The sequence below is a fragment of the Erythrolamprus reginae genome, chromosome 2, assembly GCF_031021105.1.
Source record: "Erythrolamprus reginae isolate rEryReg1 chromosome 2, rEryReg1.hap1, whole genome shotgun sequence".
In the NCBI taxonomy this organism is placed as follows: Eukaryota; Metazoa; Chordata; class Lepidosauria; order Squamata; family Dipsadidae; genus Erythrolamprus; species Erythrolamprus reginae.
This window is the reverse complement of record NC_091951.1, coordinates 220,481,706-220,497,754: the sequence shown is the minus strand read 5'-3', so window position 1 is coordinate 220,497,754 and position 16,049 is coordinate 220,481,706. Positions and strand designations below refer to the sequence as shown.

The window sequence follows — 16,049 nt, the reverse complement described above, 5'->3', positions numbered from 1 at the left end:
GATCTAGGATGTGTTATTTGAGTGTTCCCTTTATTTTTTTGAGCAGTATATTTTTAACATGTTTAACATATAGGATTAAATTATTTAATAGGAATGGGGGGAAATTAGGAAATAGATTTTAAAAAATCATTCCTTCCCAGACAGAACGATGTAAGGAACCTGACTCATTTTAAATATTTGTTCTTCCTTCTAGCTTTCTAGATGTTGAGTTGTGCTGCTTGTAATACTAGGAGTTCAGCAGTTGCATATATCAGAAGAAGAAAGCATTGCATTAAGAAAGTCAATATAAGTAAACAAAGTAAATATAAGGCAACAAGACCTGAGGAGGAATTATGACTACATATGCCAAATCTACTTCCTTCGTGGCCTGTCTTCTAGTGACCTGCTAAGGAAATGAGTTTTGTTTTATACACTACTGAAAGAAAAGGATACTTCTGAATCAAAAAATGCAGAATACTGTCAGGTCCCAAGTGTGCTTCCATAACAATTTCCATTCATGCTTGTTAGCCATAACAATGAATACTAGCTCCCAGTCTCCCAATTGCCTCTAATTGGATAATGCCAGGCACTCATTGTGATGTAATCTATCAAAGCTCTCAGGTTCTCAGTTCTTGCTGCCTTCTCTGCTTAAAATTGTGTTGTTAGATTTCCTCTCAGCATTCTATATTATGTTCACAGTATTTAGTTGCCTTTGGGAGATTATTTTTCTTTTTCCTTCCATTCATGTCTGATTGATCTCAAATTCTCAGAAATCTCCTGGGTAAGTCCCTGCAGTTTTCTTCCCAGGGTTTTTAGAAGTGTCTTTGCCTCTTTCCCAGGGCTGAGAGAAACTAACCAGCCCAAGGTCACCCAGCTAGCTTCATTCCTCAGATGGGACTAGAACTCAGGTGTCAGGCCTAGAAGCCATCTTTTACCTTTTTGTATTCATTTTCTACTCTTAGAAAATAGGAGGAGGGATTATATGGAGTAGGTGATATGTCTAAATAACATTCTTTCCAGAAAGTCAAGGCTACTGTGCCCGGCAGCTGCAATGACGTGACTGGGAAGCATCTTCAATTTTGGATGGTGCCTGATTGAATCGTGTGATGGACATGTGGGTGCTGGGCAGGGACTTGAACATATGTTTGGGTGGAGAAAATCTGGAAGCTTTCTGATTCGGGTTTTCTCAAATGTTGCCAACATGGCATCTCTAATAAATTGGAACTTTGAGGAACTTCTAGCCTTGGAGTTTTATTTTGTTGGTGGTGTTTAGTGGAATGCTGATATCAGGCCTCCTTGTTTCTGTCGCATGCTTTACATCAGGGGTGTCAAACTCATGGCCTGCATACTGGATGCATCACACACTGGCCATGGCCATCTCTGGTTTAGCTAAGTGAGAAAAAGTTGCAATATATCTCTTTCTTTCTCTTTGCCTCTCTTGCTATCTCTCTTTCTCTCTCTGTCTCTCTTGCTATGTCTCTCTTTCTTTCTCTTTCTCTCTCTCTCTGTGCCTCTCTTGCTAAGTCTCTCTTTTTCTCTTGCTATGTCTCTCTTTCTTTTTCTCTCTCTCTGCCTCTCTTGCTATGTCTCTCTCTTTCTCTCTCTTTCTCTGCCTCTCTTGCTGTCTCTCTTTCTTGCTCTGTCTCTCTTTCTCTGCCTCTCTTGCTATGTCTCTTTTTCTCTCTCTCTCTGCCTCTCTTATATGTCTCTCTTTCTTTCTTTCTTTCTCTCTCTCTCTCAGCTGACTGCAAGCGGCTGAGAGAGAGCCGCTTGGACTTGCTGCTGGACACCGTCAGGGCTCCCGCTTGCAGTCAGCTGAGAGAGAGAGAGAGAGCGATCCCTCTCGCCGCCGCCATCTCCCCGCGACTGCCTACGGCTGCTGCGGCCACCCCCCCCCCCCCCCGCTCCCATCGCCAGTGCCCTCCTGCCGGGCCACAAAGGACACTTGCCGTCGACGCCAGAGAACCTCCAGCTGGGCGGGGCGCTGCCGGTACTTCCATCCTGGGGCTCCCGCTCGCAGCTGTCCCCCGCCTCCTGCTCGATGCCGCTCTCCTGCTGGGCCCCAAAGAAGGAAGGCGGGGAAAAGGCGGGAAGAATGGAGCTCTCCTTCTTCCTGCCTTCCTTCTTTGGGGCCCAGCAGGAGAGCGCCGAAAACCACGGCATCGAGCAGGAGGCGGGGGACAGCTGCGAGCGGGAGCCCCAGGACGGAAGTACCGGCCGCGCCCCGCCCAGCTGTAGCTTGGCGGCACACCTGGCCATGTCTCGCGGCACACTAGTGTGCCGCAGCACACCGGTTGGGAAACGCTGTTCTAAACTACCAATTGGGTAAATACACTGCTCACAAAAATAAAGGGAACACTCAAATAACACATGCTAGATCTGAATGAATGAAATATTCTCATTGAGTACAGTGGTACCTCAAGATATGAACCCCTCGTCTTACGAACAACTCGTGATACGAACCCGGGGTTCAGAAAAATTTTGCCTCTTCTTATGAACTTTTTTCGAGTTACGAACCGGCGTTCGGAGACTGCTGGGAAGCCGTGCGGCTGTTTTAAAAGGTGACAGCCGGGCAGCGGGGCTTCCCAGAAGCCTCCCGAACGCCGGTTCGTAACTCAAACAAAGTTCGTAAGAAGAGGCAAAATTTTTCTGAACCCCGGGTTCAGTTTGGGGGGCTGCTGGGAAGCCCCCCAGGCCAGCTGCGACCTTTTAAAACAGCCGCGCAGCTTCCCAGCTGTCTCCCGAAGCCGAACGTGGAAGTTCGGCTTTGGCGTTCGGCTTCAGGAGACAGCTGGGAAGCCGCGCGGCTGTTTTAAAAGGTCGCAGCCATCCTGGGGGGCTTCCCAGCACCCCCCAGCACCCCCCCGAACCCTGAACCCGGGTTCGGGGGGTGCTGGGAAGCCCCCCAGGCCGGCTGTCACCTTTTAAAACAGCCGCGCGGCTTCCCAGCAGTTGCCGAAAGCCGTTTTTTTGCGGGGGGTTTTTTGGTTGCACGGATTAATTGACTTTACATTGTTTCCTATGGGAAACAATGTTTCATCTTACGAACCTTTCGTCTTACGAACCTCCTCCTTGCACCAATTAAGTTCGTATCATGAGGTATTACTGTACTTTGTTCTGTACAAAGTTGAATGTGCCGACAACAAAATGAAATTGATTGTCAATGTCAATCAGTGGACAGTTTAATTTCACAGAAGTTTGATTTACTTGGAATTATATTCTGTTTAAGAGTTCCCTTTATTTTTTTGTGCAGTGTATGTTAAACAGGTTGTCTTGGCCAGGGCTTGTTATCCAAGAGCTCCTTGTCAGCTCGACCTTGGACCAGTCATACTCTCTCAGCCCTATTTATCTCACAGGGCTGTTGTGGGGAAAATAGGAGGAAGAAGGTGTGCTGGATATCTTAGCGGCCATGATTTTTAAATATAATAAATGCAGGATATTAATAAACAAACTCCAGGCCAGTTGCTGAGTCTAGTGTCACAATTCCTTGTTTTTAACACACTTCCCTATTTTGGAACAATAATTATTTATGACTTTATTTGCCTGTATGTTCACTATAATTACAAATATAGAAAATGGCTATTCTTTAAATATGAGCTCAAAAATGTTCCTTTGTTCTTTTAATATAGGACTATCTAGTGCTATTTTTCCATCCTTACATTCTGATTTTGACATTGGACAGCAAGTCTTTTAATGTTTGCAACAATCCAAAACCTGTTAAAATCCTTTAAATTATATTGTATTTGTGCTTTTTGCTTTTTGTAAATCAATTCCTGTTTTTAGTTTTTGAAAACTCTGTACCATTAAGAAAGCAATTACTTAATGCACAAATCATTATTTTTATATTGCTTAATTGATGGGCAGTTGGTTTGAAAAAGTATATCATTGATTAATTCATTAAAAAAAAGCTGAAGTTTTTATCATATAATATTGTGTTTGATCTATTGTTTTTTTCTGATTAAAATGCAGGAAGAAATGTGTTATTTACTAATGTATTTCTATTGGAGGTTGCAGGCTATGACATCTTTTCGGGAATATATTCTCATTTGGAGAGAATTCCTGGAATTAATGTAATTAGGGATTTTCAGTCATTGTAGGATCCTAAAACGTTTCACATTAAAATTAATACAAGTTTTATAATGGTGTTAATGGTTTCTTGGAAATGATGCTGCATGCCTTTTAATACTGTAATGTACTTTTTTTTTAATTTAAAGACCTTAGATCTTAGATACATCATGTTCACAAACTGTAACTGAAAATGAACCAGAGGCTAAAACTTCAATGCAACAGCAAAGATGTCTGCTCAGTACAGTAACATTAATCTATTTTCTTTTTCTCTTTCTTGCTTTTCTTCTTTCTCTTCAATAGAAGTGGAACAAAAAGGTAATTAAATAGCTTTCACCTGTTTTATACATGTACTCATTCTAAGCAATTCGGGGATAAAATGTTAAATGCTTGAATGTTAGTTGAAGCTCTTTCATCATTAACCTACACCACTTTAATCTCTTTTATTAAAGATTTGATCAGGGAAGGAGTGGCTGCTATTTAATACTAACATGTCATCTTTTTGCAAGAAATGTTTAATAGTACCATTCTTCTTTCCTACAGATTGTTTTAACAATTATAATGTATTCCTTCTGCTTCCTCACAATTTATGGGAAGCATATGAAATAATTTTCAAGAATACTCACATGCTGTGGTATTGAAAATTGTTTTTGTATAATATTTAATATTAAACATTAAAAGATACACTCTCATGCATGCCTACTTATAAGTAACTTTTTGGACTTCAGTGTATATCTTTTTGAGTGTGTACAGGCTAGAGCTTTGAAGTATAAATTGAATGAAGAAGGGTTTGAATAGTTCTTGTCCAAAAATTGAAAAGCTAAATTTTCTGTACTGCATGTGGTTTGATGCCTAGTACAGTTGAGCAGACCACAAAGGATCAAGACCACACTGCATAGTTTATTCTCTCCAGCTCATTTGACCCAAAGCTACCACTTTTGGGAAAGTTTGGATCTATAAGAACATAGGGAACATGTATTTCTGCATTTGAGTGTATACTGTACAAACTTAATATAGATTTCTGAAGATCTAGGATAAAGTTGATGGGTATACTTATTACACATTTAGTTGTTGAAGTTAGCATTATCAAAACCATGAAAAATATAATAGTAGAGTATCACTTATTTAATAATGAATTTATTTATGCACTTACTTGCTTATTTTGCTCATGTATTTATTATTGTTTGAAACTGACCCCTGCAGTTATTCATGACAATGAATAATCAGTTGAAATCATATTAAGGAAAAGCAAGCAATATAAAAGAAAGCATAGGAATTGTCAGTGCAAAATCACTAGCAACAATAAAAAGAAGTAACATTAAATGTATCTATAAAATTGCACTAATGAAGCAGGCCATTAAAAAAGTTCTAAAACCACTAGAATTGTTTTTAAATGCTTGCAATAGAGATCACTTTAAAAAAAACATAATATAGATGCCAGACAAAGGCATTTTAGAAACAGGCTTTTGTGACTTCCCTTCTGTGGTGAGAGCAGATTGAGATACCTATAAATTTTTTAAGGCCCAAATGATTCTTCAGGATATATCGTTTAATACTGTTTTGTCTAGACTGAATCTTAGTTTATTAGCTTTTTAATCGATTCTTTATTCTGCTTCTGAATATCAATTGCCTTATTTGTATTAGGAAAGGAGGACTGGGTGTCACCGGCAGCATATTGATAATAATATGCATATTTAAAAGCTCAGGAAATAAAGTCCCAAGAAACCCATTTCATAATTTCCTTGAAATAAACAATCATCTCCTCATTTCCACTTTTGGAATTAGCTATCCAAATAGGAGGGGAATCATTGTGCTAACTTCATCTTCATCCCAATTTGTTCATAAAGTGAATGGGATTAAAAGTTATTGAGAAAAAAAATGACATTAATTCAAAAGTGCCCGGTGAGGGTAACATACTATAATTGTTTTAAATTTCCAAATTGGACTACTGTATTAACAATAGTTTATTAAACTTGAATGCTGCTCAAAGCTCCTTTTGAAGAGGCCAGGGCAGTCCATGTTCCTTATGGCACATCCATCATCATCCAGTTAACTGAAGTGGATTGGTCACTGTACACTAGCTTTTTCATCATGGTAGAGATGACCCTGGGCCAGGTTTCTCAGAGAAAGAAACTCACGGTGCTTTTCCAGCTTCTTACTCTTCACTCCTGCAATTTTTTTTCAAAGGTCAAGAACTAATCGAATAGATGCACAATAACTAGCTAAGAGAGTATTTCTTAATTTTCATCTGAGTATAAATTTGGTTCATTGAACACAAAAACACCCTTGTGGGACACTTGTAGCTATCATTTAAATACATATTTTTAATACCTCATTCCATTTTCAATGCAAAGACAAAGGGACTTTTCCCCCCTACAATTTGCTTTGTTCAAAATTCTGATATCTACTATGCTTGGGAATGCCTATGGTTAAGATTACAGGAAAAGGGATGAGGAAAGTATGTCTATTTATAATCATAACTTGAAAAGAACTAATATAAAAATAAATTATCTTTGTAATCAGTTCAAATGCTCCCATTTAAAATGTATTCATAGTGATACCTTTTAGTGACAGTCCAAAGTGTTCAGTATTTGATTTTGAGAAGGATTCTTTAGGGCACTTCTGCAGCATCACTGTTTCTGTCACCCCTCATCCACACAAAAGGAAATAAATTGCTAGGGAACTTTTCCATTCATGTTTTTGAGTATATCAACTGTGTAGATTTGTCTGATGTTCTGTAAAGGGGGAAAAAAGAGGTTGCAGAGTCAGAAATGAAAGTTCTGAGAATCAGAACTTAGTTCCCAAAAGAAAGTGATATTCAAAGCTAATCATCAAGCTATAGAGAGTGTTGGGTGAAGGTGCTCCTATAGTCCTGGTGCAAAGGAATACTACTGTAGAAAGAAAGGCAATACATCTTTCTTTGAAATTACATTTTTTTAAAAAGATTGAAATAAAGAGAAGATATCTTTCCAAACAGTAACATGAAAGCTGAAAGTTCTATTCCTATGTTGAGCTGCTATTGCATTTCAGCCATTCTTCTTTTGAGGGACAAAGATTATTTGCTGAGAATACTTGGGTCCCGGGATCCTTGGAAATTCAGCCTGACTCTAAGGGTTTGATCTAAGGCATGGCTGCCCAACCTTTTGGCTTTCCTGGGCTACTTTGAGTGAAGAGGAATTGCTTTGGGCCACATAGAAAATATAACTAATAATCACTTAATAATGTTAAAAATTTACAATCTTGTGGTGCTACATTTTTAGCTGTCCAGGGCCATATGTGGCCCTCAGGCCATAGGTTAGATACACCTGATCTAAGGCCCTATATAGGATTAAAAGATGTTTTCTGATTCCTTGAGCCACTCACAAGGTAGCAGAAGTAAAGCAAATTAGGAAAGCCTGGTTTAAACATTACCACTGCCATCTCCCTACACTCATGTAAATATTACATTATTTCCTTAGCATTAAGAGCAAGTAGGCTTAGGATGAAAATTGCTGTTGGAAGAAACCAAGCATTTGGAGGGAATCATTTTGAAAGAAACCCAAGGTTCACTATACTAACTGCAAAAGGAAGAGACATAGATGTCATTTCCCTTCAGTGTTTTCACCTCAGAAGATACCATAGAGCAGTGATGGCGAAACTTTTTTTCCTCGGGTGCCAAAACAGTGTGCACATGCGATATTGCGCGTGCATGAGTGCCCACACCCATAATTCAAATAGCTTTCCCCATCCCTCCAGGGGCCCTCTGAAGGTCTTTTCCCAACTTCTGGGGGGGGCAGTAGGCTCATGTTGCACCTTCCCCAGGCTACAAACGCTTCCCTGGAGCCAGGGGAGGGCAAAAACGCCCTCCCCCATCCCCCCGGAGGTTCTCTGTAAGCCAAAAACGGCCTCCCAGAGCCTCTGTGCAACCCAAAAATCAGCTGGCCAGCACACTCATGCACATCGGAGCTGAGCTAGGGCAACGTCTCGAGTGCCAGAAGATATGGCTCCGCGTGCCACCTGTGGCACCCGTGTCATAGGTTTGCTATCACTGCCATAGAGTATATGAAACTTTTCCCACACCCAATCGTCTCTGGCAAACCAAGTAACCAACCATTTTTCCTCAGGGAATTGTAATTCCAGGAATGTGTGTTTCTGATTGGCTGGAGGGCCAAACCACAATAAGCAGAAACAGGGCTGCTATCAGGAATTCTAGAGGATGAAATGGGTGCCTTGTATGTCAATTGGGAGTTGGTCTAAAGGCTAAAAAAGCACCAAAGAGGTTAGCATCTCTTGCCAATTTCTAAATGGAGCTGATTTAGATTTGCAATATTGATATAGACATGTCGAGTAAAGTTTCTATCCTACTTCCTTCTCTGCCTTATTTTTCAGCCATGGTTGTTGCTGAGCTCAGATCTCTTACAAAAGTCTTGGCATTTCAGATTCAATATTAACATATAATTCTTTTTGAAATGCCAGTCTTAATGCCAAGTTGAGCTTTAGTGAGAGATTGGCCTCGGTAGGTAAGGCTGTGCTATACAATTTATATGGGGACACTTCTACTCGTGTTTTGCTTTGGTCCTTTCAATCCAAGATGATGCCACATTCATTCTTTGAAGGTCGTGTAAAAATAATAATTGAGAATCCTCCAGGCTCAGTTGCCAGTAGAAAATTTATGAAGATGAATTAATGCTGTAAGAAAATTTCCCTTCTGCTCCAGTTGCAAACACCATCCAGTATAAGGATTGTCCTAAGGACCAAAATAGGAGAAGAAAGAATTTGCAGGCCATATCTGCTATTTTTCATTAATTGGTACATATATCCCAGCTGATGCTGTTTGCATTTTTATAAACCAACATATTAAATGCAAACACAAATTTCATGTCATACCTTGTTTGACTTAGCTTTACACAGGATAGGGAAATTCTGTGCATTACACTGTTTTGACTATTTCCATTTTTGCTGGGATAATGAGTACAGAATTTAATGTAGTAATTGTATACAAAAATAGACCTATCTGAAACAAAAATGCAATAACATTATAATGCAATGGATTACATTCTGAAAATTTGAGTACAGGTAGTTCTCAACTTATGACCACAACTGTGACCAAAGTTTCCATTGCTAAGCAAGGAAGTTAAGTGAGCCACACCCAATTTTATTACCTTTTTGCCATGGATGTTAAGCAAATCACTGCCATTGTGATCACTAAGCAAATTTAGTTTTCCCCATTGATTTTGCTGGTTAGAGCTGGTTGGGAAAGTTGCAAATGCCGTGTGACTATCAGAATGCTGTGATACTTGCAAGTGCAAGGACTGATCATAAATTACTTTTTTCAAGGCCATTGTAAGTTTGAGTGATTGCTAAACAAATAGCCATAAGTCAAGGACTACCTGTACAACAGCTAATCATTTAGCAAACTTGGCATTTAAAAATGCTTATTAAAAAGCAATGGAATTATATCTAAAACCATACTTTGATATTGGAGGGAAATAATAGTTACAAGATCTGTGGAATAGAACAGCAGGTCAGTCTTGGCAGTTGTCAATTGCTGAAGTAATGTTTTTTATTTTTATGTATTTCAGAGGACATTTTAATGTTTTAACTTAGTCTTCCTGTATTGCATTTTGCTTTTTATTGCTACTATTTCTTTTCCTTCCTCAGGACACATTCTTTTAATTGTTTATTATTTGCTATGGATTCATTCTGAATGTATTTATGTGGTAATTCATCAGCCCTTTTTAATATTTAAACTGCACACCATAAGAATGATTTCTCTGAAATAGAGCATAAATGTCTTTTTAGTTGCTTTTTTGGTTTTATAGCAGTATATGTTGTATACGTAATGTCAAAGTTAAAATTTATAATCCCTATAAATTTCCCCTTATAACCTTTTTAGTGCACAGCACCATTCATGTAATTTTTAGAGTTAGAAGAAGACTGATATTTTTAGTTCTTCTCCTGGAACGTGCGTTATAAATGTCTAAGTGCCAAGAAAAGTCTTCCATCACATTAAATAATCAATTTTACTTTTAACCTCTTCCTTCCCTTCAGTTTTTCTTTGCCCTGGACTACTAAAAGGAGTATACCAGAGTGAACATTTATTTGAATCTGATCATCAGTCGGGAGCCTGGTGTAAGGATCCACTGCAGGCTTCTGACAAGATTTACTATATGCCATGGACACCATACAGAACTGACACCCTGACAGAATATTCTTCCAAAGATGATTTCATTGCTGGAAGGCCAACTACAACTTACAAGCTCCCACACAGAGTGGACGGCACAGGGTTTGTAGTGTACGATGGGGCTTTATTCTTCAACAAAGAAAGAACAAGGAACATTGTCAAATTTGATCTACGGACAAGAATAAAAAGTGGGGAAGCCATCATTGCCAATGCCAACTATCACGACACATCCCCTTATAGATGGGGAGGCAAATCTGATATAGACCTGGCTGTTGATGAGAACGGCCTCTGGGTCATCTATGCAACAGAACAAAATAATGGCAAAATAGTCATTAGTCAACTAAACCCTTATACCTTGAGAATTGAAGGGACATGGGATACATCCTATGACAAAAGGTCTGCTTCCAATGCATTCATGATCTGTGGCATTTTATACGTAGTGAAATCTGTGTATGAAGACGATGATAATGAAGCTACAGGAAATAAAATTGACTATATATACAACACTGAACTAAGCAAGGAAAGTGTAGTGGATGTTCCATTTCCAAATTCATATCAGTATATTGCTGCAGTGGATTATAATCCAAGGGATAATCTTCTTTATGTATGGAACAACTACCATGTGGTTAAATATTCATTGGATTTTGGACCAATGGACAGCAGAACAGGTAAGTTTCATTTTCTGTCATCTCTTGATTTGCAATCAATTTAATCCAGGGCTAAGGCCAACCTTTTTCCTTCCATTGAAAGCAGCAGGATGGGAGTTTGACTGGGAAATAGATCATGTTTATCTGTGAGTGTTTTTCTTTCACTTTAAACAAAAACAATGATGGGATTTATGTAACCCTTTATGTAATCCCTTAGGAGGTTTATCATTTATTCAGTTAACATATTGTTGATATGTTCATTGATATTCATCTGCATTGTCATTTATAAAAGCATAGGAAACTGACAGCAGAAAAAGACCTAGTGGCCCACTGAGTCTGCACTTTGACGTTTTTTATTACTATGGTTTTATTTTTATTTTTGTTAGATGATGAGTATGTGTTTATTCCAAGCATATTTAAACTCAGTTACTGATGATTGACTCACTATCCCTGCTGAAAGTTTGTTCCAAGCTTCCACTACTCTTTCTGTGAAGTAATACTTTCTAATATTACTTTTGAACTTTCTTCCTGACAGTTTGAGGTTATTCCTCTTTGTTCTTGATTTTTGCTTAATATTGTACAGCTCTACTTATACCTTTAATATATTTAAATGTTTCAATCATGTCTCCCATTTCCGTCTAGACTGTACATATTCACAATCTCTCTTGATACTTTTTCTCCTGCTGATTTTGCACAATTTTTGTGGCCTATCCCTGGACATATTCAATCTTATCAATTTATTTAAAATAAACTAGCTCTCCAGAACTAAACACTGTACAGTATTCCAAATGAGATTATCTAAAGCCCTATTAAGATTATGATTTGTATTACAGTTTAATGTTATATGTAAATTCATAAATTGTGCATTATTCAATGAACCATGTTTAAACAAAATGTGCAGTTCAATGCTCTTTCCTCTTCTTAATCCTTTTTCCCATAAAACAACAACCTTCTAAGGTAGGTTGGGCTGAGAAAATATGGTTGGCCCAAGTCACCCAGCTGGCTTCAATATCTACTAGAAGGCTTAAACTCATAGTTTCCCAGATATTCCAAGCTTTTATAAATGACCAAAATTATTTTTAGTTGACAGCTGCTACATGAATGTTATATTTTTTTAAAGCACCATTCACTGTTTAGAAAACAGTGTACTGTTGTAATATTGAACATTTGTATACTGTTGTTTTCTGGAAACTTTAATGTACATTGAAATGAGATGGTTATTTCCATTTTGTAGTCAAAGGAATGAAACCAAGGAATGAAGGAATTCAGCAGAGGATTAGCAGACCATCAATTTTCAGCAGCAGAGCAGACAAAATGGGAATTAAATAGAAATACAGAGGAAGGAAATGGACTCATTATTTGGCAAGGAAAGAAAGGTGCCTTATGTAGTACAGGGAATAGAAAGATAGCCAGCAAGATATGTTTTTATTTCTTTTGTTCCTATAGCATTGCTTTTTTTTTTTGAAGAGTAACATTTTACCTAATCTCTGGAGTGACATAGAAGAAATCTAAAAATATACAGCTGTGACTCATTTCCTGGTAGAATATTGTAACTGTTCCTACACACTATCTTTCAGTACAAACAAATCTGAACTTGTTTATACTAAAGTTTTAAAATGTCAATTGGCCCTTATTGCCACCTTGTTGAAAATGTCATTGATGTAGTTGTAGAATACAGAACTACAGGCAGTCATTCTTTATGTGGATAATTGTGTAAGGAAGATCATGAAGGGCATCTTGCAGGTGCTCCGTATATAGTGTAGCCTTTTTTTGCAGGGGCCATGATTGAATAAAAATCTTAAAATATATGTTCCAGTTTCAAAAAGACCCTTAAATAATTTGAAATGATACAAAAAATAAAATAGAATATTTAAAAGGGAAAAAAATCAGCCCATATTACAGAAACAATAGTCATTGAGACACAAACAAAACATTGCTTTGTAGCAGTGATCATCTCCCAGACCAGGGGTAGGCAAAGTTGGTTCTTCTATGACTTGTGAACTTCAACTCCCAGAATTCCCGAGCCAATTATGCTAGCTCAGGAATTCTGGGACTATCAATTTTCAGAGGCTTTCTGAAACAGTCAGATTCTGGAGGCTTTCCTGAATGCCAGTAGAGATGGTGTGAGGTGACCTCGAATAGGGTTTTGCTTCAGAGGAGAGAAGTAGTACAGAAAAAACACACCCTTGTGTTCCTGATTATGTGAAGGATAGTAATTCAGAAGTCATTTATCATTATTACTTACCAGAAGCTGTTGAGGGAATGTGGTTACACAAATATTCAACTACAACTTAGAGCCTAAATTGTAGTTGTCAAGACTGAAAGAAGCACAGTTAGAAGTTACACAAGATGCTTATATCTCAGTCCGGAGAAGCAGCTCTCACATTCACATTAGTAGTAATAATAATTTGTTAATTGAAAGGTATCGTGGCCATATCAAATCAAAATAAAATACGGGACCTAATTCCAGAGTAAAGTAGATAGATGGAAATACCCACAGAAATTTCCAGGAACAAGATTAAGTGTCAAAAGCTTATCAACAGACCCAAAGTCCTAGACTATGTAAATACTACCAAAGAATGACAAAATGCAACCATCAGATCCTCCTTATTTTCCTTATCTTCATGTTTAGAGCCTCTGACTTCTCAAGTCAGAGTGATTCAGAAACCTGCAAGTTACAGAAACTGATTTTTCCAGGTAAAAATTATTGGATCAGAATAATCCCTAGATGCTATTAAGGTAACAAGCATACTTATCACTTCAGCAATAAGAAATTGACATTTTAATCTTGTTTATTATGTTTCTGGATTACATATCATTTACAGCCCAAGGGAAGGAAAATGCAGTAAAATAGGACCTATTATATCATAAAGGAAAATCAAACTGATGTTTGTTATTTTGGGAAAGAAATGCAAATAAAGGATTATGAATTGTTTCTATACTTTCATTATTTTGAATACTTTAAGATGATGCTTAACTGAAAGCCTTAGGCTAGTTATTTTTGTTTAAAAAACCCTCTAAATAAACCCACTACAAACAATTGCTTCCCTTTTTACTATAATAAAAAACATAATATCAATACAAATAGAAGAATATTTTTTGGATTTGTTAAAAATTAAAACCTTTAAACAGTGATATTTAATAGAAATTTTACTTATTATATTTTGTAATTGCACACAGACATACAGTAGACATACACTTCACTTGTCTAGTTTTGGGGGATTTTGTGTTTGTTTGTTGCCTCCACAAGGCAACCTAAAATTTTGTGCATATAATCTATGTACATAAAAGCGAAATACCACTCACACATCATCACGAAATCTCCTGATCTGTAAAGCCTACAAACTTGAAACCTGGCCCATATGTTCCTCTTGGCTTCAGCAAGGCTTTTTCAAAATGACTATCAGATAATTAGTTATCTCTTATTTATTTATTTATTTATTTATTCATTCATTCATTCATTCATTCATTCATTCATTCATTCATTAATATGCCACCCCTCTCCAAGGACTCGGAGTAGCTTCCAACAACAGTACAATTTACAAATCCAATATTAAAAACCAGAACATATTAATAAATCCTTATTAAAAACAATAACACAATTTAGCAAACCATACATAACGCAGAACAGCTGGGGAAATCAATTTCCCTGTGCCTGGCGACATAGGTGCATTTTCAAGAGTTTGTGGAAGGCAAGGAGGGTGGGGGCAGTCCTAATCTCCGGGGGGAGCTGATTCCAGAGGGCCGGGGCCGCCACAGAGAAGGCTCTTCCCCTGGGTCTCGCCAAGCGACATTGTTTTGTTGACGGAACGCGGAGAAGGCCGACTCTGTGGGACCCAATCAGTCGCTGGGATTCATACGGCAGAAGCCGATCTCGGAGATATTCTGGTCCGATGCCATGTAGGGCTTAATAGGTCATAACCAACACTTTGAATTGTGACTGGAAACTGATCAGCAGCCAATGCAGACTGCGGAGTGTTGAAGTAACATGGGCAGATCAAGGGAAGCCCATTATTGCTCTCGCAGCCGCATTCTGCACGATCTGGAGTTTCCAAACACTTTTCAAAGGTAGCCCCATGTAGAGAGCATTATAGTAGTCGAGCCTCGAGGTGATGAGGGCATGAGTAACTGTGAGCAGTGACTCCCGGTCCAGATAGGGCTGCAACTGGTGCACCAGGCGAACCTGGGCAAACGCCCCCCTCGCCACAGCCGAAAGATGGTGTTCTAATGTCAGCTGTGGATCGAGGAGAACGCCCAAGTTACGGACCATCTCCAAGGGAGTCAATAGTTCCCCCCTCCCAGGGTAATGGACGGACAGATGGAATTGTCCTTGGGAGGCAAAACCCACAGCCACTCCGTCTTTTCAGGGTTGAGTTTGAGCCAGTTGACATCCATGCAGACCCTAAAAGCCTCCAGGCACTGGCACATCACTTCCACTGCTTCACTGACTGGAGTTGGTGTGGAGATGTACAGCTGGGTATCATCAGCATACTGATGATACCTCACCCCATGCCCTTGGATGATCTCACCCAGTAGTTTCATGTAGATATTAAATAGCAGGGGGGAGAGGACCAACCCCTGAGGAACCCCACAAGGTAGGGACTTAGGATTCGACCTCTGCCCCCCCACTAACACCGACTGCGAATGACCAGAGAGGTAGGAGGAGAACCACTGCAGGACAGTGCCTCCCACTCCCAACCCCTCCAGCCGGTGCTGAAGGATGCCATGGTCGATGGTATCAAAAGCCGCTGAGAAGTCAAGAAGCACCAGGACAGAAGATAAACCCCTGTCCTGGGCCTGCCAGAGATCATTCATCAGTGCGACCAAAGCAGTTTCCGTGCTGTAGCCGGGCCTGAACCCTGACTGTTGAGGGCCTAGATAATCGGTTTCTTCCAAGGACCACTGGAGCTAGAGCGCCACCACCTTCTCAACAATCTTCCCCATAAAGGGAAGGTTGGAGACTGGGCGATAGTTATTAAGTACAGCTGGGTCCAGGGAAGGCTTCTTGAGGAGGCAGCGCAGGACTGCCTCCTTATAGGAAGCTGGGAAGGACCCCCTCCCCAAATAATTGATAATCTCCTGGACCCAACTCCGTGTCACCTCTTTGCTGGCCAAAACCAGCCAAGTGGGACACGGATCCAGTAAGCAGGTGGCGGAACCCACAGCTCCAATGGCCTTGTCCATTTCATCAGGTA

The 16,049-nt window shown here is 39.2% G+C and overlaps 1 protein-coding gene across 5 annotated transcripts in view; it reads left to right on the top strand.

Annotated features, from left to right (window-relative positions):
* ADGRL3 (adhesion G protein-coupled receptor L3) overlaps positions 1 to 16,049 on the top strand; it is a 688,180-nt gene that overhangs the window by 361,531 nt on the left and 310,600 nt on the right. For all 5 annotated transcript variants that reach the window (XM_070741950.1, XM_070741951.1, XM_070741955.1 and 2 more), the window contains exon 7: positions 10,075 to 10,875. In XM_070741950.1, coding sequence (XP_070598051.1) covers positions 10,075 to 10,875 — 801 coding nt within the window. The remainder of the gene's footprint in view (positions 1 to 10,074; positions 10,876 to 16,049) is intronic.